Source organism: Diabrotica virgifera, chromosome 5 (assembly GCF_917563875.1).
Source record: "Diabrotica virgifera virgifera chromosome 5, PGI_DIABVI_V3a".
In the NCBI taxonomy this organism is placed as follows: Eukaryota; Metazoa; Arthropoda; class Insecta; order Coleoptera; family Chrysomelidae; genus Diabrotica; species Diabrotica virgifera.
The window spans coordinates 193,174,128-193,201,465 of NC_065447.1; the positions used below are offsets into that span (position 1 = coordinate 193,174,128).

Genomic DNA, 27,338 nt, shown 5'->3' on the forward strand with positions numbered 1-27,338 from the left:
TTCTTAATATCTAACAATAAAACGCTGAAAATTTTTGTTTTCAGTATTTCCACAAAATTTATTACAAATGTGATGCTGCGTTTTAAAGTCTCTAACTGAATAGGTTGAGGAGTGGGGAGCTGGCAGCTGTTTGTCTCAAATTGGTCATTCAGAATTATTATTATATCTGTATTTTTCAATTTATTAATTTCCATAGATTCTAATAAGGATAGCTTAAGGCCTTTATTTTGAATATAAAGAATTTGAAATTGTTCATTAAAATAATGATTATGATCTAGAAGGTGAAGTGCGTATGTAGAATCGTTTTATATTATGAATATTTTGCAATAGAATAGTTCTGATAGAAGCCATAACAATTTTGTTATTTGAATTGTGACTACCAAAAGTATACGAAATATTTTTACTCTTTAATTAAATAACACAAAAACAGACCAAAGCACTTACATGTCCAAAATGAGAAAGAGCCGTAACAGCAACATCAGCTAAAGGTGTATGTAGTGGTCCCACACATTGCTGCTGAGCTATCAAACCTGTAACACACCGATCTACTTTGTTTGTTAAGTACCGCTTGCTTCCAATAGATGGCAACCTTAATACTCTCAGCAGAGATTGGTAGATCGAAAGGGCTTTTGGGAATTCTATTGGTTTACTGGCTACTTTGTGCCTGTTTAGCTTAAAGACCTTCTGAGGCATCTTTCCTGAAATAAACGAATTTTAAACTATGTAAGATACAGTTAAATACTTTTTGGATAAGTAGATGTTGCTTTCGATGATCAAATAATTTAATATCCACACTTTAATAATAATATTTATTATAACAAGAATAACAGTCAAGAGCAGCATGTTTAAAGATGAGGAAATTTCTGAATAACCAAAGACTCAATCTGCAAATCCGATATTGGATGGTAAAATGTTATATCCACTATATGCTTCTTTATTGTGTCCAAGCCTGGACTGATAATGTTGACTTAATGAGAAAGCTGGAAGTTTTTGATATGTCGCTTTTGAGGAGACGTTTGAAAATACCTTGGACCGATCATATTACGAACGAAATGGTGTTGCACAGAATGGGAAGAGACAGAAAACTTTCGACCACGATTAAAAGGCGAAAGACAGCATATTTGGGCACATACTTAGAAATGACTAGTACGAGTTGTGACAGCTTATTATGAAGGGTAAAATCAAAGGAAAAGGGGCCCTGGTAGACGACAAACATTCTGGCTGAAAAGCAGAAGGTAGAGACGAATTTGCAATGGTTATAGCCAACCTTCATTAGTGGACACGGCACTAGAAGAAGAATTAAAATCAAAAATATTTATTATCACAAATTATGTCCATATCAGAAAGATTTAAATGCATCCAAGTAGACCTTAAATGGAATAGAAAATTTCAAAAAGAAAACTAAACTGGTATGGGTATATTTTTAAAGTATAATTTCAAATATAACCAGTTTTTATGTCAACGATGGAAAGAGTACCTATCCAAAAAATTTCTTATTCTCTAGGTGCCGTCTCCGCTTCGAAAGTTGGCAATCATAAGAGCGATTTTTACTTTTGAGGCCGCGGCTCCACATAATTCGTTGTTGTTACATCCAAACCTAACCTAAGGTTATTCAACCATGAGTTACGTCTCCTTCCTATGGATCTTTCCCCTGATTTTCCTTGCGTAATGACCTGGAGTATTAGATATTTATCTCCTCTCATCACATGTCCCCTATACCTATCTCAGTTTTCTTCTCTTAATTATCAGAAGTCCTTTTCTTTCCTCATGCTTATGCATATGTCTCATTACCTCTACGTTGGTTATTCTATCTACCCATGTGATCTTCAGCACTCTTTGCTACATCCACATCTCATCCACATCCACATATCTCGTCAAAGAATTTAAAAAAATTAAACAAAGTGAGGAAAAATCTGTAATATATGTCTTACAAACATTGAAGCTGAGTGGAAAACTCAGTTTAGATAAAAGTGTTCCGAATAGTTCAGAGAAGTAAAAATCACATTTATTCTTTTGTAAATATGCAAATACCAAAAAAGAGACCTATGTAGTAGTCAAAGTGTTTGAATATCGATGGTTCTTAAATTCGCCAATTGCTATTTCAAATGTTAATAAGTGATTGCAGAAACTATGTACAAAACCCAATGTTTGGAAATTAATCTTGAATCTACTGTTAAAGTCATCATCATCACTGGCTCTACAACCCATGGTGAGTCTTGACCTGTTCCAGAATCAGCTCCATTCCTTCCTATTCTTCGCGTTGGTTTAGTAAAGGCGATGGATAGGAAGGAAGGAAGGAAGGCAAAGTTTCTACTGGTAAAGTAGAAAGTGAAATTAACACTTCAAAGATTGTAATGTTATCGGTGTTGACGCATCCCCTCTTCATACCCCACTAGACGAAACCGAAGGGGAAGTGGCACGAAGAGCGTATTTAAGACGATTAGGAGAATCATAGGATCAGTCATTCTTAACGTATTGAATTAGGAATAGCTCACTGGCAGAGATGCATTGGGTTGAGGTGGTACTCTGCCTAGGTAGGCGCCGCAGTATTGACGTAGCGTTCCACCGGAACCGTTCCCGCAGTGAGCGGTAGTAACAATGGACGGGTGACTATGTGTCGCTGTTTAATGTTATCGCATTGAATTGAAATGCGATCTCTCTGGGTCTGAATGTGTAGGTAAGTTGATTCCGCGTAGCGAGATTACTATTGTATACATTGTGTTGTGTATTGTATCATTTGAATATTAATATTAAGTTTTGATGACAGTAATAAGTATAATGTTATTTTTCCTTTGCAGAAGATAGAATTATATTTTATTTTATTTATTTGGAACTGTATATAATTATCTTAAATATATTTACTTTGTTTTAACCTGTGTTTTACTGAGCCTGTCGTCTTGAAAGAGCTACCCGTCACAAAATGGCGCCCGAGCACAATAAAAGCTACCAGTTTGTAACTACCCATTACGTCACAAATTGACAACAGGCAAAGACACAGACTCAGTAACAGGTCCATGTCGTGGATATAATATAGAACCCGATCAAAGATAATCAAGTTTCTTTGTTTTTAGATTCTTATGGAACCGAAAATGAACCGACCCGAGAATGATCCGAAGCGAAAATAAACGTCGCTGATGCAACGAGCAGGAAGGATGCGACCATCTGCTGTAGAAAAGCCTTGGCACACTGTCCCAATGGAGTTGAGGGGATCACGCCCAAGATATACAGAAGGAAGCCCCTACAGAACACAGTTAATGGGACCACGACGTGTAAAAAAATACCTTCAACCGTCGAAGATGAAGCCAGCAAGAAGAATGTGACCATCTGCTGTAGAAAAGCCTTGGCACACTGTCCCAATGGATTTGAGGGGACCACGCCCAAGATCTACAGTGGGAAGCATCTTCTTGACAATTATCCCAGACCAGTTTGCGAAGAGAAAAATCGACAAAAAGAATATGCCTTAAGAGTAAACCATCGCAGATGCAGCCAGCAGGAAGAATGTAACCATTTGCTGTAGAAAAGCCTTGGCAAACTGTCCCAATGGATTTGGGGGGACCACGCCCAAGATCCACAGAGGGAAGCATTTTCTTGACAGCCATCCAGGACCAGTTTACTAAGTAAGGAAGAACCGCCGAAGACCACACCGTTGATGAGTGTAGCCATAGTGTAGCCGCGTAGCATACACAGCACAAAAAAAATGTATGGCTACATTTTTTTTGTTTTCCAAAGAAAAGATGGTGTAATGAGATGATGCCACAGCTGGCGAGCGGCCGGCCGACCGTAGGAGTATCCGTGTTGAAGCATCTCCTCTTCATACCCCACTAGACGAAACCGAAGGAGAAGTGACACGGAGAGCGTATTTAAGACGAGGAGGAGAATCATAGGATCAGTCATTCTTAACGTATTGAATTAGGAATAGCTCAATGGCAGAGATGCACCGGCTTGAGGCGGTACTCTGCCTAGGTAGGCGCCGCAGTATTGACGTGGCGTTCCACCGGAATACGTGGCGTATACACTATGTTGTGTATTGTATCATTTGAATATTACTATTAAGTTTTGATGACAGTAGTAAGTATGTTAGTTTTCCTTTGTAGAAGACAGAATTATATTTTATTTTATTTATTTGGAACTGTATATAATCCTAATCTATAAATTTGGTGATAAATTTTCACGAATGATGTGCAAAAGCAAAACTAATAACCTCAGCTTTTTTATATCTGGATAAATTCAGATTACAAAGGTGTCTCAATAGTTAAAAATGATTATAGAATTTGTAAAACTCGAAAAATAACCCTTATAGAAAAATAGTTTGTAATTAATTTTAATAATAATTCTTACCTAATACATGCTCCAATTCCAAATTAAACGGTGTAACAGCCTTGCTTTCGTCTAAAGCCAGAACTACTCTTCCTGTATCAGTTACTTCACCTACAACGTTAACAGGGCATCTTTCTCTTGCACAAATACTCTTAAGACGAGGAAGATCTTCTTTTTTACACAACAACGCATTATTTTCTTGATATTCGGCTCCCCACAACTCAAGAACGTTTATTGTCGGATCACCTAAATCAAATTTATTGGCGTATATAATTCCTCCTACTGGTTCTACTAATTCTTTCAAAACATTTCCATTGCCTCCAGCTCCTTGGTCATGAATACTGACGATAGGGTTTTTGGAACCTAGTTCCAAGCAAGCACGTACGACTCTGTTCAATTTGTTTTCCATTTCGGCATCACCTAAATATATAAAAACTTTAATATAGGGTATTTACTTTAAAAATTCAGTTTTAAACAACAGATTGGCCAATTACCAATTAAAAATCCACTTTGAAGACTGACTCCTCAGCCATACTAAATACCCAAAATATCTAGGTGTGACACTCGATAGAACGCTCAGCTTTAAAGAATATCTTACAAAGATGACTGCAAAATTTGGAACACGAAATAATATTCTACAAAAGTTGGTACCACATGGGTTCCTCAGCGACTACACTTAGGTCGACAGCGCTGTGGCTAGGGTTGTTTTGTTTTAAACATTTTGTTTTAAACAACTGTTTTAAACATGTTTAAAACACTTAAATTAAACAAGCGTTTTTTTTTCATTTTTTTTTTGTGAATAATACATAAATATGAAAAAGTCTTATACATATTATTATACAGACTTTGTAACAAATATATTTTTATTTATTAATAAGGGGAACACAACAAAAATTGGAAAACTCAAAACATTTTGCATACAAGAGTTAATAATTTTCTCAAATTGTTTTAGTCTCATAGTAATCTTGTAATCAAGGGCCGGTTGTTCGAACGCTAATCAACAATGATCATTATTAAATATTTAATTACTGTCACCAAAACTGTCAATGTCAACTTTGTTTGGGTTGTTGAAAACATAATGAATTACAATTATGAGATTTATTATTAATTATGTTAATAATTATTGTTATATTAATTGAATATAGTCTCAGAATTGTAATTAATTATGTTTTAACAATTGACATTGACAGTAATTAATTATTTGATAATAATCATTGTTGATTAGCGTTCGAACAACCGGCCCTAAGTCATCAACAGAATTAAGCTCTTTAAAGTACACACTTTGCCTGGTAATTAATAATAATTGGCAATGCTTCTGGATGTGAAGTGAAGTTTCTACATATTCCGTACCAGTTTTTATTTGCTCTTTACTAAATTTACTTCCACTAAAGCGATGAGCAAGCAAACTTGTCAAGAAATGAGCCAGGATCAAAGCCATTTTCATAAGCTCCTTGACTTTATTCGTATCATTTACCAAAAATTCGCCATTTGCGTGTTCAGTCTCGAATGCTTCCAGAAGTTCTAGCCATATCTCTGTAGCCTCTCCTTTAGTGCAAGTATTTGTTTGGACTTTGTCCCTGCACTGCAATATACTTTAATTTTTATAAATACCTAGTCTTTGGCATTTGCCTTTAACTTTGTATAATTTACAAGCTTTGTTACATCTTTATCAATACTTATTCTAAAAAATCCACAAGGAAAAGAAAATGTTTTTCCTGTAGTTGGCTGTATACCATCAATCACAAAATTGGAAAAAAATCCTTTGTAAAAGGTATAAATTTTTGAAGTTATACTTCTTTAGGCGCGATTGAGAGTAACATTTTTCATAAATCTGCGCGCATGCGCACACAGACAGTATGGCGTTTAGTTGCTAATCTTTCAAATTATGTATCAGCGCAAATAAGCCATTAAAATAATATATTAGTGTTTTTTAGTAAATGTATTATTTATTATAATTTTGTGTCTTTGGATTTGTCTTCCTTGAGCGTAAAATAATAAAATATCTATTTTATATTTTACTTATCACCGTGATGTGTAATTATGTATATCTGAAACGTCAGTAGCATGAGCCTTGATGGTCTGGTTGGTAGAGCATTGGACCAGAGATCGAGAGATCGCGACATTGCGGGTTCAAATCCCGGACGATTCATATACTTTTTTCTCTTTTTTTTTAATATTTGGCATTGTTTAATTTTTGGTAATTATTGTTAATTTTTTGTATTGTAACTGTTAAGTATATTTATTTCGTTGAAATTATATAATAGAAGTATAACTTCTTACGTGCGTACAAAGTACACACACATTCTTTTTTTTTATTAAAATCCCTTAAAAGTGCTATATCACAACAAAACGTTTTCGATTTTTATAAAAAATCATCATCAGTGTTAGATGCTAGCTGACCCACAAAAGAAAAAGAAAAATATCCGGGTAAAAACCCTTTACATGTAATATAGATGCCTTAAAAGTGCATACTTCAATAAAAAGCCCTGTGATGGTCACATGGCAAAAAGGATAATGCCTTGAGGTAATGTATTGAAATTTCCCAACACGTGGGATCCAAATTGAGTTGTTTACATTTCAATGACTTAATGGCAACTGAATGCGAAATGAGTGATGTTTCTGAAAAAAGGGGTTTTTCAGAAACATCACTCATTTCGCATTCAGTTGCCATTAAGTCATTGAAATGTAAACAACTTAATTTGGATCCCACGTGTTGGGAAATTTCAATACATTACCTCAGGGCATTATCCTGGTTGCCATCTGATGTAGCCCTTTTAAGGGATTTTAATAAAAAAAATTTTATACCTTTTACAAAGGATTTTTTTCCAATTTTTTTAATACTTATTCTATTGTTTAGAGCAAATGTGAAATAATATTGGCCAGTTTTTCAACTAACTTTCTAAGCATTCCGATAAAGTATTCCAACGAACATCCTAATGCAATACAAGAGCAGAATCGCCAGCTTCTCGGAATTTTGCGCAAGCAAAATGTACATTTCTGAAATACTTGCAATTTTTTGACACTGTTCTTTATTCCTGGCACTTCTATATCGTGTGCAAGTAAGTTCATAATATGGGCTGAACAGCCATAAGTTATTATATGTATCTGTGCTGCCTAATTCCTCAAACAGATCCTTCTCATTGTAAGAAATATGATTTAAACAATGTTTTTTTCTACGTTTTATTTGTTTAAAACATGTAATTTAAAAACGACAAATATAAAAAAAACCGTTTAAAACAAAAAAAAAAACGTTTGTTTTGTATAAAATAAAAAAAACATGTTTTTTTTCAACCCTGGGTGACTCGTGTCTCCCGTTGCGGAGTACTGTGCACCGGTATGGCTCACCAAACGTGTTGATGCCCAACTAAACCAGGCTTTGCGTATTATATAATTCTGTCTAAATCCTGACCCACTACTTTGTGCCGTGTAATTTGGATTGCCTATGTGAACTTGAATCGGTGAAATGGGCATATAAATAATAAAGTTTTGCTGTATTAACCAGTTTAAAAATTCACATTGTAAGGCATGAATGAATCAAATATGCAATACACTCGGGTGCAAAAAAATCGATCCACTGAAAATTTGGTCATTTTTGATGTCTTGAATTTCCTAAACCTGTTTTCCGATTTTAGTGATTTTTTTACCATGTTATAACCTTATTCATTAACAATATCGCTGTAATAATATTGTTACTAGACAGGTAAAATGTCATTGTATACCGGGTGTACGAATCAAACTGTGTTTTTTTCTCAAAGTTCGCATCACCCTGTGGACTATTCTAGCATTTATAAAATACTGAAATTTTTTTTTTTTTTTATTATCTCCCTTTATTGACAATCAGATATAAAACAAACATCTATAAGTCAATTTGTTGGTCTTACATTAAATTAAATTATTGTAAATGTGGTGACGTGGAGAGGTAAACATCCAGCGATGTTTCCTCAGTTACCTCTTAGGTCGGAGGGCCAGCTTCTTCTTAGTCTTCTATTGTGGACAGGTTGCAGTAGTGGATGAAGTAGTGGATTAGGATGGTCTTCTAGTTTGTTGTGGTGTTTTCTGTTGTTTTCTCGGATGACTTCGGTTACATATGGAATTTTTAGATCTGTGTGTAGAGTTTGGTTTGATACATACCATGGTGCATTAACTATTGCTCGAAGTATCTTGGATTGCGCTCTCTGGATAATCACAGTATTGGATTTGCTAGCACAGCCCCACAGTTCAATGCCATAAGTCCAGATTGGCTTTATCACTGCTTTATATATTAGCAATTTGTTTTCTATTGAAAGATGGGAATTTCTTCCAATGAGCCAGTAAAGTTCTTTGGTTTTTAGGTCAAGTTGCATTCTTTTCTTTGTTATATGGTGTTTCCAGTTGAGTTTATTGTCAAAGTGTAGCCCTAGATATTTGACTTGATTACTTTGTGGTATTTTTATTTCATTGATGGTTACTGGTGGGCAGGTTCCAGTCCGGAGAGTGAATGTTATATGGGATGATTTTGTTTCGTTTACCTTAAACTTCCACTTCTTCAGCCATATTTCAAGTGAGTTTAGATGCTCTTGGAGATTTTGTGTTGCTGCAATAGGATCGTCATGCTTGGCAAAAATAGCAGTGTCGTCTGCAAATGTCCCGATGGTTGTTTTATCATTTGTAGGCAAGTCATATGTATATAGTATGTACAATAATGGTCCTAGTATGCTCCCTTGAGGTACGCCAGAGTGAATAGGCTTGTATTCCGAGACTTCTTCATTAACTTTTACTTTAAACTGCCGTTCGTGTAGGTAGGCTCTCAGTAGGTTGTAGTAACTTGCTGGAAGAATTCTTTTTATTTTGCATAACAAGCCTGGATGCCAGACTTTGTCAAAAGCCTGACTGATGTCTATAAAGGCTGCTGTGCAGTACTGCTGATTTTCAAGTGACTGGTTAATGGCGTTGACTATGCGATGGCATTGTTGTATCGTTGAATGGCTTTGTCGAAATCCGAACTGATGATCTGGGATCCAATTTTGTGGATTTATTTCTGCATTTATTCTGTTTAGGATAAGTCTTTCAAGCAACTTGGAGATTGTTGGTAATAAGCTGATAGGCCTATATGATGAGACATCTAGAGGGTTTTTGCCAGGCTTTGGTATCATAATTATTTGTCCAATTTTGAGTGCTTTGGGCCAGTAGTCACATCTAAGTATTGCATTGAATATGTGCAGTAGTTTAACTATGCCCTTTTTGGGTATTTCTTTTAACATTTTTGCGGTTATCAGATCTTCGCCTGGTGCCTTCTTTGGGTTTAGGGTGGCAATTACGTCTCTAATTTCTTTTGGAGTAAATAGTTTTATTCGGTCCTGTATCTGTAGTGGTTCTTCTAATATTTGGTTCGCTTCTGGTACTTGGTCGTCATTTAGTGGAGTAAAAACTTCTGCTAAATACTCGGCAAATAGGTCAGCCTTTTCTTTATCACTTTTTGCCCATGGTCCTGGTGGTGTTGAATTTTTACGTATTGGAGGTAATGCTGTTATTGGCTTTCTCTTACTTTTTATGGGCTTCCATATAGAGTTGTCTTGTCTTGAAAGATTGGTGATATAATTCGTAAATGACTCATTTTTGACTTCTTGCAGCTTTGATTTTAATTTGTTGCTGATGCGATTGTATCTTGTTCTGCTGTCTGGTGTGTGTGTTCGTTGCCATGCAGATCTGGCCTTTCTTTTTTCAGCTACCAGTTTTTTTATTTCTAAAGGTATATTACTTATGTTTCTGTTGGGACTACTTTGTGGGGTAGCTGATTTAGCTGCATACTGTAGTATGTTTATAAATTTGTTATAGTCCTCTTCTATTTCTTCCGGTTTTTTCAGCCTCGTTGTTATTTCGATAGTATCGTGAATTATTTGTCGGTAAGTGTCCCAGTTTGTTTTATTGTTGTGCAGGTGGAGTTTTGGTTTTTTAGTGATAACTGTTGTACTTACCGTTGCTATTATTGGGCTATGGTCAGTAGTTAGGTCATAGCTTGGTGTTATATCTGTATAAGTTATACCGATACCGTTTGTTATGAAGAAGTCCAATAAATCTGGTTTTTTGTTGGGATCGGTCGGCCAGTATGTTGGTGTTCCCGTTGAGATAAATGAGTAATTCTTATTTTGTATAACATGTGCCAGTTCTCTGCCTTTTGTTGTTATAAGTCGTGACCCCCACAAGGTATGCTTGCTGTTGTAATCTCCCCCAGCAATGAATTTTGGTCCTAAAGTTTGGAAAAATTCTTCATAGTGTTCTCGTTTTAGATTATGGCGAGGAGGGCAGTACACAGCTGTTACGTTGACATTATATGGAAGTGCTTCAACGCTTACTGTCGTTGCTTGTATGTGTTCTTCTTTGTACTTCAGTAGTTCATGATGTTTAATATTTTCTTTGATGAGTATTGCTGTACCTCCGTGGGCTGTGCCGTCAGGATGCTCAGTATGATATAGTTTATATTTAGGTATGTTAAAATAAGTTCTGTTTGTGAAGTGTGTTTCACTAATTAAAAATATGTCAATTTTATTTATGTCTAGAAATATTTTCACTTCTTCTGTATGGCTTGGAAGGCCGTTGGCATTCCATTGGGCTATTCGAAGAAACTTAGCCATTTATTTCATTTTGTTCATAAGCATGGTAAGCATGTTGAGGACCATGCTATTTTGTTGGATTAGTTGGTTGAATAGATTCTTGAATTCTTCCAAAAACTTGTTTAACACAGTGGTTGTATCTTCTGTTTGGTTGCGTTTAGTTACTTCAGCATAGCTCATGCCCTGGGGCAGTGGATTGGATAGTTGTTGTGTGTTTCTTGTGTATATATCATTTGTGTAGATTGCTGATGGGTTTTGATGCTCTCCATTGTTTTTATTGCTTCCTTTGGTAAGTTTCTTATAGTGATCACATCCCTTGTAATTGGCTGGGTGGCCTCCATTGCATAACGCACATATGGCTGGCGTCTCCTTTGACTTTTTGCACGTGGTGGTATTGTGTGAGCCTCCGCATTTTACACAGACGTATGGTTTATTACAATATGATTTGGAATGTCCATATTGTTGGCATCTCATGCACTGTATTATACTGTTTTTTTGAGTTCGTGGAGGTTCTATGTGTACTACTCTGTTCTGTAGGCCTGTTATATTATAGACATCTTTGTTGTTTTGCGCGGGTTCTAAATCTACAAAGAAGAGATTAAGTGGTTCTTTGGTTTTTTGTTGTTTTACATTAACTATGTTTCTCACTTTGTGCCCTAACTGAGATAGCTCACTTTTTATGTCATCAGTATTGGTTGAGTGATGTAAGTATCTGATCACGATTCTGTAGGCTCGTTCTTCTTTTAGTTGGTACGTGTGATGGTATATATTTTTTTCCTTGAACTCCTTAACCAATTTTCGGTATATTTCTGGTGTTTCACAATTTATTTTGACAACGTTGTTTATTAAACTTTTTGTCTGGTATTCTTCTTTTTTGGCTATTTCCTCTAATTGCTTTGTCATCTCTTTGAAATCCTGTACCCCGTGTACAAATATTGGTGGAGGTTTTGGTATTTTGTTGGTTTCGACGTTTCCAATATTTTCTTCTGTTTCTTTCGACAGCGGTTGGAATCGGTTACCTGTTTCAATTTCGCTTGGATTTGGTTTGTTGTTATGTATTTTCTTTCTTTTATTGCTTCCCATGACTTGCCAAGCGTTTTTACTGTTTGTCTGATTTTCTTCTTCATCTTCACTGGTTGATGTCATATAGTGAGTTTCTCTGTCTTCGATATTTGCACTATTTTTACTTGATGTCGGCATTTGCTGCTGAACTGGTTGAGAGCTGAACTGGTTGGTATTTACTGTCTGTATAGGAGTTGTATGATACTGTTGTTGCATAGTTGGCATATTCATGTTCATTGCATTTTCTGGTTGCTTCATCATTGTTGGCTGCCACTGTAGTTGGTTATTGGTTGCTTGTGGTATTTGTAAATTTATTGGATCACTCTGTATGTTTTGTTGTTGATAAACTGGTTGTCCATTTCTGAACCCAATAAGATTCCCCGAAGGGAACATATTGTTTTGTTTTTCTCACTTATTGCTAATGGGTTTTTTTTTATTGTTGTTGATAAGATAATTAGAATTCTTAATCACCGGTTTTTCGGAGCGCTTTAACGATGTTTACACCTCGATGGCCCAGCGACGACTCATACTGAAATTAAAAACCAACTATAGCCTCCGGTTTTCTAAACATTCTGTTTTTAGATTCATTCGCTTATGTTGGATAATAAAAAAAGTTAGGTATTTTAACAACTGGCCCTGTTCGTCATCAGTACAGGGTGTTTCGAAATAAGTGCGGCAAACTTTAAGGGGTAATTTTACACATGAAAATAATGAGAGTTTGCTTGATAATCATATGTCCCCAAACGCTTCGTTTCCGAGATACGGGATGTTCAATTTTTTTTACAAACTGACGATTTATTTATTGCTTTAAAACCAGTTGAGATATGCAAATCAAATTTGGTGGGTTTTAAGACGTAGTTATTGCACATTTTTTGACATACAATTAAGAATTTAATATTCACCATTAGCGCGCAAACGGGTATTATGACCGATCTTATTACCCGTATACACGCCAATGGTGAATATAAAATTCTTAATTGTGTGTCAAAAATGTGCAATAACTACGTATTAAAACCCACCAAACTTGATTTACATATCTCAACTGGTTTTAAAGCAATAAATATATCGTCAGTTTGTAAAAAAAATTAAACATCCCGGAAACGAAGCGTTTGCGGACATATGATTATAAAGCAAACTGTCGTTATTTTCATGTGTAAAATTACCCCTTAAAGTTTGCCGCACTTTTTTCTAAACACCCTGTACTGATGACGAACATGGCCAGTTGTTAAAGTACCTAAATTTTTTATTATCCAACATAAGTGAATGATCCAACATAAGTTTTTCGGTAGATGGCCCTAGTTCATCCGTGACATTTCTTTCTTTGCAATTCGGGAAGGCCCAAGCTATGGTAAATGGTTAAAGCGGAGAGAAGAGGATATGGGTTTACTGATGAGGGGAAAAAGATCTCCGAAACCGGTATAGACTCTTCCTGCACTCTCCGCTTTAACCAGAGTATTATGCAGCTGCTGCATTTTCGTTTTGCAAAGAAATTGAGAATGTTTATACATTTATAAGTGAATGAATCTAAAAACAGAATGTTAAGAAAACCTGAGGCTATAGTTGGGTTTTAATTTCAGTATTTTATAAATGCTAGAATAGTCCACAGGGTGATGCGAACTTTGAGAAAAAAACACAGTTTGATTCGCACACCCGGTATACAATGACAGTTTACCTTTCTAACAACAATATTATTACAGCGATATTGTTAATGAATAAGGTTATAACATGGTAAAAAAATCACTTAAATCGGACAACAGGTTTAGGAAATTCGAGACATCAAAAATGACCAAATTTTCAGTGGATCGAGTTTTTTGCACCTGAGTGTATGTAGGGTCTAGGACGTTTCATCGCCGCCGTTTCGATGCCGCCAGTTCATCGCCGGCCGATTCATCGCCGGCAAATTCACCGCCGGCCGATTCATCGCCGGCCGATTCATCACCAGTCAGTTAATCGCTATCTGATATATTTCCGAATTTTCGACAGTTACATTTATTATTTATTTTTAGTATTAATTAGGAAATCTAGGAAATGCGAGATATGACCATTCCCGTTGCCATACTTAATCTTTTAATAGACTTTTAAACTTTTATAATAATATAAAATATATTATAACGATAATCTTTTAAATTTAACGGTAAACATTTAAAACCAAGAGAAACTGTTTCTTAAATTCGAAAAGAACCCAAAATTTCTGTACAAAAATTTAGGGGAAGTAGAACAGTAAATATAATAATATTTTTTATCTTTTTAATTGTCATAAGTTTTGAACTGAATTTAATGTCGTGTCGTGTCATCTCCCATAATACAAAATCAACTGACTAACTGGCGATGAAACGGACGGCGATGAAACGGACGGCGATGAAATGGACTGGCGATGAACCGGCGGCATCGAAACGGCGATGAAACGTCCCATTCCGGTGTATGTAGTACCTTTTTGTAGATGTATTTAAAAATGAAACTGAAAAGTTATTACTTACTATAAAGAGTGATATGTACCTATACTGTGGCTATATGTTTGACTAAATAAAACAACGATTAGATTTGATAATATATAGCAAATCACAAATTTTATTAAATTTGGGAAAGTTTTTGGGTAATTTTTTCTTAATGATCCACTATTTTTGCACATTTTATATTTTTAACTTGGTATCAGAGCTGATGGGCAGTATTTTAAAATTTAAATAGGTAGATACTTTTTGTAAGTATGTATTTAAAACTTTGGACTTTAGAGTAAGTATTCCAAGTATTTATATACTATAATTATAAATAAGTACTTGGTATTTAAATGCTCTAAAGTCTAAAGTATTTAAATACCTATAAATAAGTATTTAAATTTTGAAATACGGCCCATTAGCTCCGGCTCCGATACCAAGTTAAAAATATGAAATGTACAAAAAGCGTGAGTGATTAAGATAAAAATTTACCCAAAAACTTGGGTACCTTTTTAGTATTTAAATACTTGGCATTTAAATACGTTTCAACATCGGTATTTTTATTTATGATACTTTCCCACATTTACTAAAATTTGTGATTTTTTATATCTAGTTGTTTTATTTAAGTCAAGCATAGCCACAGTAGGTACCAACAGATCACTCTTTATAGTAATGACTTTTCAGTTGCATTTTTAAATACATCTACAAAATAGGTACTACATATATTTGATTCATTCATGCCTTACAATGTGAATTTTTAAAGTGGTTAATACTAATACATCAAAACTTTATTATTTATATGCCCCATAGAAAAAGAATATTTATACAGGGTGTTTCATTGGGAAACGGAAATATTTTAATTGTGAATAGAGGTCACCCAGGTGGTTCTAGGTATACTACATTTTTTGCTCTACCGACTTTTATAACCGAGTTACAGGGTGTTTTATCGATTTTGCCAATTTCTTTCCTAAGCCATAACTTTAGAACCACCCTGTATATTTTTTGATATTTGCTACACATGTGTCTCATCCAAAACCCAAACGACCGACATAATAATCACAAGAAAAATCCAGGTCCGGATTAACAAAAAATTATAAAGTAATTGTGACCTTAAAACAACACCCTGTATATTAAAATTCTGAAAATCTGTTTGTATATTTGAAAAGAGCACAAAAAACTAAGTCTAATCGTTCGCTTCAATTTTTCGGCCAGAAAATTTTATGACTTTGATTTTAAAATTATATTGAATTTTTTAAGAACTCTGACATTAAAAAGAAGATATTATTAACTTTTAATTGTAAATTATTAAAGCTATTGAATTAATACTTATTTTAAAATTAATCAATACTTATTTACCACATTGAAACGACCCAATTATTAATCATAAGAAAAATCCAGGTCCGGATTAACAAAAAAAATAAAGTAATTGTGATCTTGAAACAACACCCTGTATATTGAAATTTTCAAAATTTGTTTGCACATTTGAAAAAACCACAAAAATCTGAGTTTATCGGTTTGCTTTAATTTTTCGTGAAGGAAATTTAATGACTTTAATTTTGAAATTAAATATATTGATGCTTTTAAGAACACTAAAATTAAAAAGCAGATTTTTAAAGCACTTTTAACAATAACTTATTAAAGTTATTAAATAAATACCCATTTTAAAAATAATCAATACTTATTGACGACATTCGAATGACCCAGTTACAAATCACAACAAAAATCCAGGTCCGGATTAACAAAACAATATAAAGTAATTGTAACCTTGAAACAACACCCTGTATATTGAAATTTTCAAAATTCGTTTGCACATAGGTATGAAAAGAGCACAAAAAACTAAGTTTAATCGTTAGCTTCAATTTTTTGGCCAGACAATTTAATGAATTTAATTTTGATATTATGTCGAAATTTTTAAGAACTCTGGGAACTCATAATAAAAATTTCGATATACAGTGGAACCTCGATAAATCGGATTAATCGGGACCGCGGCCGATCCGGGTTATCGAAAATACGGGTTAGCCGGAGAATATGTAAAAATTAACAAAATACTGTCTACTTTCAGCTAAACTCCATTATAATTGCGAAAATATGAAATACACATGGACAATAGATCTAAATTACGTACAGTTGTATACAGTTTGTTCATTTCTTTGTAAAAAAAAGTTAGTCAAACTGAAAAAAATTTTGTTATGTCTGATGAAAATCGGTCCGGGTTAGCCAGACTTCCGAGTTATCGGGGGCCGACTTATCGGGGTTCCACTGTAATTTCAAAAGTAATGTCATTAAATTGTCTGCACAAAAAATTAAAGCGGGACATTAAACTTAGTTTTTCGTGCTCTCTTCAGGTGTTCAAACGTATTTTAAAAATTTCAATATACAGAGTGTTTTTTCAAGGTCAGAATTACTTTGTATTTTGTTGTTAATACGGACCTGGATTTTTCTTGTGATTAGTAAGTAAGTCCTTCTAATGCTGTAAATAATGACTGATTATTTTTAAAATTAGTATTTATTCATTAACTTGAATGATTTATTAATAAAAGTGCTTTAAGAACCTGCTTATTAATTTCAGGGTTCTTAAAAATTTGAATATATTTGATTTCAAAATTAAAAGTTATTAAATTTTTGCACAAAAAATCAAAGTGAACCTATAAACTCAGATTTTTGTGATCTTTTCAAATGTGCGCAAACAATTTTTGAAAATGTCAATATACAGGGTGTTGTTTCAAGGTCACAATTACTTTATGTTTTTTTGTTAATCCGGACCTGGATTTTTCTTGTGAGTAATAATTGGGTCTTTCCAATGTGTTAAATAAATATTGATTCATTTTAAAATGAGTATTTATTCAATAAATTTAATAATTTATAATTAAAAGTTAATAATAACTGCTTTTTAATGTGGAGTTCTTAAAAAAATTCAATATAATTTCAAAATTAAAGTCAAAAAATTGTCTGGCCGAAAAATCGAAGCGAACTATTAGACTTAGTTTTTTGTACTCTTTTCAAATATGTAAACATATTTTCAAAATTTCAATATACAGGGTGTTGTTTTAAGGTCACAATTATTTTATAATTTTTTGTTAATACGGACCTGGATTTTTCTTGTGATTAGTATGTCGGTCGTTTGGGTTTTGAATGAGAGATATGTGTACCAAATATTAAAAAAATATACACGGTGGTTCTAAAGTTATGGCTTAGAAAAGAAATGAGCAAAATCTATAAAACACCCTGTAACTCGGATATAAAAGTCGGTAGGTCAAAAATTTAGTAGACCTAGAACTACCTTGGTGACCTCTATTCACCATTAAAGTATTTCCGTTTCCCAATGAAACACCCTGTATATAAAATTCAATGCCCATTTCACCGATTTAAGTTCATATAGGCAACCCAAATTACACGGCACAAAGTAGTGGGTCAGGATTTAGAATCAAGTGTATTATATCAGGCACAATCAAGGTCACGCCAAGTATAGCACTAAGCCACATAGTTCCCCCACACGCCCGCCGAGAACATGCCCTTGTCTGGGAGTTTAGAAAAATTAACGCCGATCCTGTGCTCCGCTCTCACGTTGATATCAACGACAGTGCCATAAGTAGGCTTCGATGAAGAAGAAATCCTCTAGATTCTGCTGTTTGCTTAATTTAGAAATTTTAACGCTAGTTTGTTGTTTATGATTTTAGCATAGTAAAAATATTGTGAGTATTGACCCTTTTATTTACCTAACCATTAAACAATGTTATGTTTCTGTTTTTAAAATGAATATGACTATTACCTCTTTGTACAGCATTAAAGTCTAACTCTACTTTGTTGTCCCCTTGTACCTCGACTGAACTAGCAGATCCTCCACCTACACCAATTCTGTATACAGGTCCTCCAATTTTGATGATTTGGTGTCCTAATTTAGGTGGCAGCTTCTCAGTCATATCGGCTTCCATGCTGCCAATACCTAGAAAAAATATTGATATTTGATTATAGTAAGGCTAAAATAGTATGTTTGGGAAAGTTGTTTAGTGATGTACGTAGATACTTTATTTTTATTATTTAATATTTTTTAACATAATAGTTTTATCCCAGAGAACGGTAGTTCTCGACAGTGGCGCACACCTCCCTACATGCGACACTACATATACGCGAAATTTACGATTCTATCAGCCTGACTGAATTGAAAAATGAGCCAACTCCCATCTTAAAGCTTAGGAAAACCAGCCAATCGGTATGTCAACCATCCATGTTGGTCCAAGGGTGTGGATTTTACGGCCCTTCCCATTTAGGGTCTGTTTTTCTTCCTCTCGTCGTCAAAACTCCCAAAAATTTCGAAAATTTTAGTCCAACCTCTGCGGCTTCTGATAGTATTGATCATTACCTTTCCAACGCATCTCGCATTACTAGTATAGTATAGTTAATCCAAAAGATGGCATAACCCAGACATCCAAAGTGAAAGTTATCCTTCAACACCAAATTGTTCTATCCACTCCGAGCTTCGCTGGTATCGCCACCTACCTACAGGATTACTAGTACAGTCGAACCCGCTTATTAGAATCCCTGTTATAGGAATATCCCGGTTTATGGAATATAAATTCGAGTTCCCGAAACGTTTCCATTTACTCCTTAATAAATTTATCCTTTTATTGGAATAGGTTCTAATTAGATAATACCGCTTATTAGCATATTTTGCAGGACAACGAATATTTTTTTTTACAATTTACTAAAAATTTAAATTATGTTTGGAATTATGGTCAGTCGTCAAGGCCTGTAGTGCTGGATTAGATATTATTAGGGTAATAAATATTTATTACTAGGAGTACCTACCAATTCGATATTATGGCCGAAAAATGCATGGGTCATAAAGTAGTTTTTATTTGTCTACACAAAGGCACTGTTGCCTGCTATAAAATTGTTAGAAGCAGTTTATTTAGAATTCACCCAGAGAGTATTTACCTACTTGTTTGAAAGATGTGAATTATGGCTTTGTTAAATTCATCCATTTCTTGCCGCCAATAAAAGTTCCATTCAACCAATGGATTAAGGATGACCACAGGGATTAACAATAAAAAAACTATAATTACCGATAATTTCTCAAGAAAAAATAAGTAATTTTGTTATATGCATTTTAATAAGAAAATATTTACATATCTACATATTGCATACATTTTATATTAATTACCTACTGCTACTGTATTCATTCACATACATAATATAATGTAATTTGCTATTTAACACATACATAGATAAGTAGTAGTAGTTACACTACTGTATTATTGACGTAAAAAGACCTAAAAACATTTACATATACTGATTATGTAGGTATATATATGATATACATATTGGCATAGTATGTAAAACTACATATTGGCGTAGTATGTAAAACTACACATTGGCATAGTATGTAAATAATATTATTACGTATATTCGGTACATTTATTTCGACTAGCCACCAATGATCGGTTATTAGAATATCCCGGTTATAAGAATATTTTTGCCTGGTACAAAGACTATTCCAATAAGCGGGCTCGACTGTATAACTCTTACCGGAAATTTTCTCGAAAGAAAAAAGTGTTGCCTATACTCTGTGAGTTTCGCTGGTATGGCTGCTATCGCCATCTAACGGTTGACTAGTGTTCCTATTTCGGCCGGAATTTTAAAGAGGACAGTAGAAAAGCAAATAATAGTTGTTTTAAACTTATTATTTAATTCTTATCGTGTAATATTTACAACGTAAAGAAGTAATTGGATTGTAATCGATAATTAATAGCAGTAAGTACAGAATTTATTATTCATTATGATTATTTTTAAGATTTTGCTTATCGTTTTGACGTTTATGTTGACAACTAATATTAGAAAAAATTTATTCTGTAAGAAAGTATAATAATTTAATATAATTATAGTATAATACTTCTTAAATATTAACTTATGAATGACAGTTAACGGCATCCTACGTTTGCTGTGATTGGTCGTTATCTTCACGCATTCAAATTTTGTTTCAGAATTGGATTGTAAAATTGAAACCGTTAAAATTCGAGAGTGTGCTAACTGATTCTTTAGCTCAAATTTTTCTAACGTTTTAAAATTAAAATTGTGTTTACTTACTTTTTTCTAATTGCATCAATCCATTTTTGTCGTAGCGACAGGAAAGTTGTAGAATACACAGTTACTATTGTAACCAGTATTTCGACACTCTTTAATACAACAACTTTCGTGAGACATTTAAAAGTTATAATATGCAACTCTTTATGCAGAACGCCAAAAAGCAAATTTCCAGTAAAGGTTTACAAACTTGTCACTACTGGCGCTCGCGAATGTTTAATTATCCCCTCTACCTACGAGCTCACAGAGTATATGGTCCACACAATGTCCAGAAAAAAGTCACACCATTTTGAGCGTCGGCTTTGGGGGGGGGGGGGGAGAGGGGGAGAAATCGGTAAATTCGTAGTTTTTTAAGTTTTTCGCCAATATTTCTAAAACTATGCGGTTTAGCATGAACAACCTTCTATACAAAATTGTTCTACATTAAATTTGAAATAAAAAAGGCCCTATGCATAATCTTTCTAAAATGAATGGTTCCAAAGTTACGGAGGTAGTATAGTATAACTGGTCCAAAAAAAAGGCCTAACCCAAACATCCAAAGTAAAAGTTTTCCTCCAACACCAAAATCTTCTATATGGTCCACATATTGTTCAGTAAAAAGTTACACCATTTTGAGCGTCCGGTTTGGGAGGGAGATGGGAGAGAAGCCGGTAAATTAGTAGTTTTTTTTACGTTTTTCGTCAATATTTCTAAAACTATGCTTTAGCGTAAACAATGTTATATACAAAATGTTCTACATGAAATTTAAAACAAAAAATGTTCGATACATAATTTTTATAAAATCAACGGTTCCAAAGTTACGGAGGGTGAAAAGTCGAGGTTTTCGATACTTTTTATATTTTTTGGGTTTTATATTTATGATATAACTATACAATAAACCCAGACATCCAAAGTGAAAGTTATCCTCCAACACCAAATTATTCTATATGGTCCACATAATGTTCAGAAAAAAGTCACACCATTTTGCGCGTCGGGTTTGGGGGGGAGAGGCGGGATAAATCGGTAAATATAAAAAGTATCGAAAACCTCCACTTTTCACCCTCCGTAACTCTGGAAACGTTGATTTTATAACAATTATGTATGGAACCTTTTTTGTTTTAAATTTTATGTAGAATATTTTTCTATAGAACATTCCTTACGATAAAGCATAGTTTTAGAAATATTGACGAAAAACGTAAAAAAAACTACTAATTTACCGACTTCTCCCCCATCTCTCCCCCCAAACCGGACGCTCAAAATGGTGTAACTTTTTACTGAACAATATGTGGACCATATAGAACAATTTGGTGTTGAAGGAAAACTTTTACTTTGGATGTCTGGGTTAGGCCTTTTTTGGACCAATTATACTATACTACGTCCGTAACTTTGGAACCGTTCATTTTAGAAGGGTTATACATAGGGCCTTTTTTATTTCAAATTTAATGTAGAACAATTTTGTGTAGAGGGTTATTCATGCTAAACCGCTTAGTTTTAGAAATATTGACGAGAACCGTAAAAAACTACGAATTTGCAGATTTCTCCCCCCTCTCCCCCCAAACCCGACGCTCAAAATGGTGTGACTTTTTTCTCAACATTATGTGGACCATATAGAACAATTTGGTGTTGGAGGATAACTTTCACTTTGGATGTCTGGGTTTGGGTCTAACTATACCAGACTATACGTCTACCTCTAATGCCCGGTTGCACCAATAGATCTTAAGCTTAAGTCGAGAATATCATAAGAATTAATATAATATAATTATAATATATTACAATAAGAATACCATAATATAATAATAGATATAATTGATAATAAGGTAAGAATCTAAAATTATGGTGCAACGTAAGTGATACTCAAGGAGGCCCTATCTATAAGTAGAGCTTAGCTAAGCTGGAGCTTAAGATCTGTTGGTGCAACCAGGCATTAGACAGACATTTAAAATTAACTTTCGATACAGATCACCACCATTCGCTTATACGCATTTCGTCCTTTTGGAATCATCAGAGCGAGCTGTGGTAGGGTCTCTGGACCGAAACGAAATCTTTCTGTCATGTTAGCTAATTAATTAAAATAACATGCAAAAGACGCTACAGCGACATTTATTACAAACAAAGGAAATCCGTAGATCTGAACGTAATTTCAAACGTAAGAAATCCTCGGATTTAGTTTGTTTTTATCTCTCTACTTTGTATAAATATTATTTTTTATTAAAAATAAGTAAAGTCTAATTAGAAATTACATAACCATCAACAATGCATTACCTCCACTAAACATGATAGGTTTAATCCATTCTTTTCTCTCTCCAGCCGCGTCAACAAGACCAAAAGACCGTACGAAGCCGGAAATCAAGGGTTCACCGAACTTGTTACCATAATCCGAGGCTCCGTTACTGGCTTCAACTAGAACTTCTAAAGGTGGAGCAAAGTTTGATGGATAAGAGAAGTTTTTGTCTTCCCATGGTAGATCATAATCTAAAACCCAAAATAAGGATTATTAAAATACAGTTAACTTGTTAGTTCTTAAGCTGCGTTTTTCAAAGATGATTGTTATGTAATAAAAATGAAGATATTGGTCTACAAAAGTATTTGATATGAAATCTTCATATAAATAAATAAAATTTGTCATAAAACTTAAACATTTTGTAATTAAACAAAACATTTAAACAAAATATTAGTTTTTCTGTCAATGTGTCTTTTTCACTTGAAAAGCACCAGGGATGGTGCTTTTCCCTACAACATTCCCTACAACAGTAGGGAATTTGTCTATAATGTTATAAGTGAGTTTGCCAGTCTCTGGCCAGATTTCAAAATTGTACACGAAAAGTCGAGGTACCAAGCCCCAGGAGAATATGATAGATTCATGGAAGAAAGACAATGTTTCAACGAATCGGTCAGAATACATGAAATTATTACTATCTATAATCATCTAACAACTGTATTTACACAAAGAGGGACTAATACATACAGGGATACAGGGTGTTCCATTAATAATTTGAAATATTTTAACTGTAGATTCCTGGGCTCAAAATATTAAGGTTTAACCAAAATCACTTAAATATAACATGGGTCCTTACTGAGTTACAGGGTGTTTTATTTAAAAATTATAATATATACCCAGTACTCTAGAACTACTTCACATATCCCTATCATACTTGGTATACAGTTTAGGTACTGTACACCTTATTAAATTATCTTAACTAAACGTTTCTGGCTAGTACCAGTGGTGTAAGACAGGGGAAAGTGAATGGTTGAGCCTTTTCAAATTCTACACCACTGGCGGAATTGCTATTTTAACGCAATTTTTCGATTTTCCAATACATTGTATGTAAATAATATACTCTTCATTCGTAACGAATAAGTCATTTTTCGAGATATTTGAAGTTAAAAATGAAGCGGCACAGTGATTTTATGATTAATACATTAATGATATTAATTATGTTTTTGGGCCACAGGATTGCAATTATCACGCAAATGAAATTTTAATCGCTATTAACAAAAAAACATAATGTTATTTATTGAAAATTCTTGAAATGAATAGATGCAGTCAACATTTAAAAAAATTATGGTTATAAACACAACTATATTGTCATAATCAATCTAAATAACAGGACAATTTTAATAACTCGAAAATATCGAAAAACACATTTTAACTCAACCTTTTATAACAAATGTTCATTGTAACGCCCATTTACCTCAATAAGCTTACTAATTAATTATGTGCCGCTTCATGTTGAACTTCAAATATATTGAAAAATAATGACATTATCTTTACAAATAAGGAGTATATTATTTAAATAGAAAGTATTGGGAGAATCGAAAAATTGCGCTAAAATAGTAATTTCGCCATTCACTTTCCCCTGTCGTACGGCTATGGCATACGACAGGGGTTTCTGGTAGTAGCCAGAAACCTTTATTTATTTAGATAATTTAGAAAGAGAGTTTAGTAGGATGTACAGTACCTACACTTTACATAAAACACCCTGCAATTCAGTATGCAGGCACATTTTATTTAAGTGCTTTGGGTTAAACCCTAATATTATGGACACAGGAATCTACAGTTAAAACATTTCCAATTATTAATGAAACACCCCGTATACAATCAATGACTATTTTTTCTTCTTGAAGGTGGAAGATGAGTTCTAATTGTTTTGTCTTTTTATTTTTTTCGTTATTTTTATTTAGTTTAATTCATAATTTAATTATTTTTCATTATTTGAGGGCATCATATCGCTTTTTACTAATACATATTATTGTGTTTGCAATTTATCAATCAAAGGCAAAATGAAAATTAAATTAAATTTTTTTTAAATAACGCGGGCACATAAATTTGATACACCCTGTATATTGATCTGTAAATATTTATTAGAATTTAGTGTGGATGTAAGTAAATTTCTCTTTTAATGAGCTTTCCGATGAACCATTAAAGACTTTTGTGGATAATTAAAGTGAAAAGGACGATGTATTTAGATTTAAAATGGAAATAGTTTGTTTATTACGAGAACTATAGAATCCACAGGTAGATGTAATTATCACTTTCTGGGAAAGTGGTTTAAAAAGAAAGTTTGGAATTTTAATATTTGTTTCAACCCGAGTAAATGTTGTAGAGTTTCCCCGAAAGTAATTAAGGATGGTCGGAATAATTTTGAAAATGACTGTTTGTTTGTCGAATGGAAAAGATTGTTTCTGATTCTTGGCAAGTTGGAAGGGGAAAAGTGGTTTGAATGATTGAGAGAGTTTGAAAAAGAAGTCAGTATGTTATTTGGCAGCGCTGAGGAGCGGTCGACGTTTTGGTGGATAAGTAGTTAGCAAATACCAGTGGTTGTTTGATAGTGGAGAATAGTGTTGAAAAGTGGAACGAGAGACAGATCAAATTGAGACGAAATACCTCTTTGATTCTGTATTATTGTGAGAAGGAGAGCAGAGGATTTTTGGAGTTTTGTTTGAATCGAGTACGTGTCAAAAGAGGCCCGGCTTGTTGGAGAATTGGTGCTGGTATGCTGATAGTTTTGAAGCTGGAGAACGGAGAGGGCTTTGATGAGTAGCCTTTAACATAGTCAACGAGGGAGAGCTGTTTTGGGTCACGAGAAGACATCAGAGTGAGCGAAGCAAAAGGTCAGTCAATTTATGTGAAAGAGATTTTTATGTTCGGAAACTAAATTTTTGAGTAAAAAGCATATGAATTAAAATTCCAATATTTCAAAAAGTAAATAGTAAATATAGGTAATCTTGCGAATACATAAATTTGTTTTGTTTAGTTTGTTTTACCACAGTCATCGGGAACAAACTGATAAATTGTTTTTTTTTTTTAACTATAATAATATTTAAGTGGTAAAAATTTCATTCGGACATCTGTGTCCACAGGTTTTAGATTTGATAGATTTTAGAGTATTGATTTTGATAAATAAAAGACAATTCTGTATGTTTATTTTAATATTTTGCTTTATTTCTCTTCCCTATTTTATCCCGATTAGGATCAACTAAGAGACACTGAACCCACGAGAGAAGATAAGTATAACGTAAGATTATTTAGACATTTTTTTAAGATTATAAAAAGGCACCCTGAGATTTTTTATTGTTTTTTTATGTATGATTTGCGACAATTAAATAATTAATCAGATAAATAATAATTAATATAAAATTAATAAGAAGCAGATCATAACAATATGTTCATGCTTCGCATTTGAATTTAGGTTGAATTCCCAAGAAATTAATTATACAGTTTGTACAAAGTCAAACATTTACTTTATTTCTTATGTAGTAACCATTTCATATAACATTCAAACGTCTTTTTTATTACAATATAAATAATAAATATGCTTTTTCTTTTGTATGTTACAAAAGTCATTACGTATAATGCCAGAAAAATATTTTTGATTACTGTTCGCTTGAGATTACATGTACGGCACAATGTTACGAAAACAAGTGATTTCATCACACCCCCAAAGTAGTAACAACGTTCGATCATAGTAGCCAATGTGTCAATCTAAAATTTACATTTATTTATCAAGTTCTTATCTCACTTGCTAAATATAGTCCAGAGGTTACTGCTATTCAAAATCAATAGGTTGTTTTCTTGTAGCAGATAAGTTACTAAGGTAATCTATTGATAAATAATAATCAACGTTGCATAATTAAATCCACCAAGCAAAAATGTAAAAAATATAATTTTAAAAATACACTTGAGTGACCTCGATACTCAATCGATATCTAAAGTGTAAAAGAACAGTTAAAACTTGATTGTGGTATTGTAGAATATGTATTCATATGTATTCACAGTCATTACACTGTTGGATCAAATTTAGATCCTGCAACAGAGATATATCACAAAAAGACCACAGGAAGTCAAACCACACCATTCCAAAGATTTATGCAGTCATGAAAGTTTCTTTCGACCAACCCATCCACTTTTACTTGTATAGTCGGTTCGCTAAACTCAGACACAACTGGCTAGTGATTTTAGTAAGTAATTTTGCCAATTTAGTAAAATTGGCAAAAAATAATTACTAAAGTAAAACCTCGATATAACGGACTAATTGGGGGGACGGGATGTCCGTTAAAGCCGAAAGTCCGTTATATAAAAATAGGTTTACAATAAATCATATTTTTTTGAAAATATGTACTGTATTTAGACACAGCGTATAAATCTGTAAGTTAAAAAAGGAATCAAGTTTTGTTTAATATTTTTTTACTTTTTTACTTCATCTAAGAACTTTCTGCAATATACTTGTTCGGTTGCCAAAATTATTCACTGGCCCATAGGTTGAAAAAGCGATGTATTTTTTGTCAAAAACATACAATTTTTAAAGTTGCCGTCTGCTGGATGTCCAATAGTTTCAGGGGGATTAGCAGGAGCGTTGTCTAAATTCAATAAACATTT

The 27,338-nt window shown here is 33.6% G+C and overlaps 1 protein-coding gene across 1 annotated transcript in view; it reads right to left on the bottom strand.

Annotated features, from left to right (window-relative positions):
- Positions 1 to 27,338, bottom strand: part of LOC126885248 (phosphoribosylformylglycinamidine synthase-like) — a 79,698-nt gene that overhangs the window by 38,199 nt on the left and 14,161 nt on the right. The window contains exons 3-6 of the mRNA XM_050651731.1: positions 22,724 to 22,933; positions 18,171 to 18,344; positions 4,339 to 4,737; positions 445 to 698 (exon numbers count right to left, since the gene is read on the bottom strand). Of these exons, the coding sequence (XP_050507688.1) occupies positions 445 to 698; positions 4,339 to 4,737; positions 18,171 to 18,344; positions 22,724 to 22,933 (1,037 nt within the window). The remainder of the gene's footprint in view (positions 1 to 444; positions 699 to 4,338; positions 4,738 to 18,170; positions 18,345 to 22,723; positions 22,934 to 27,338) is intronic.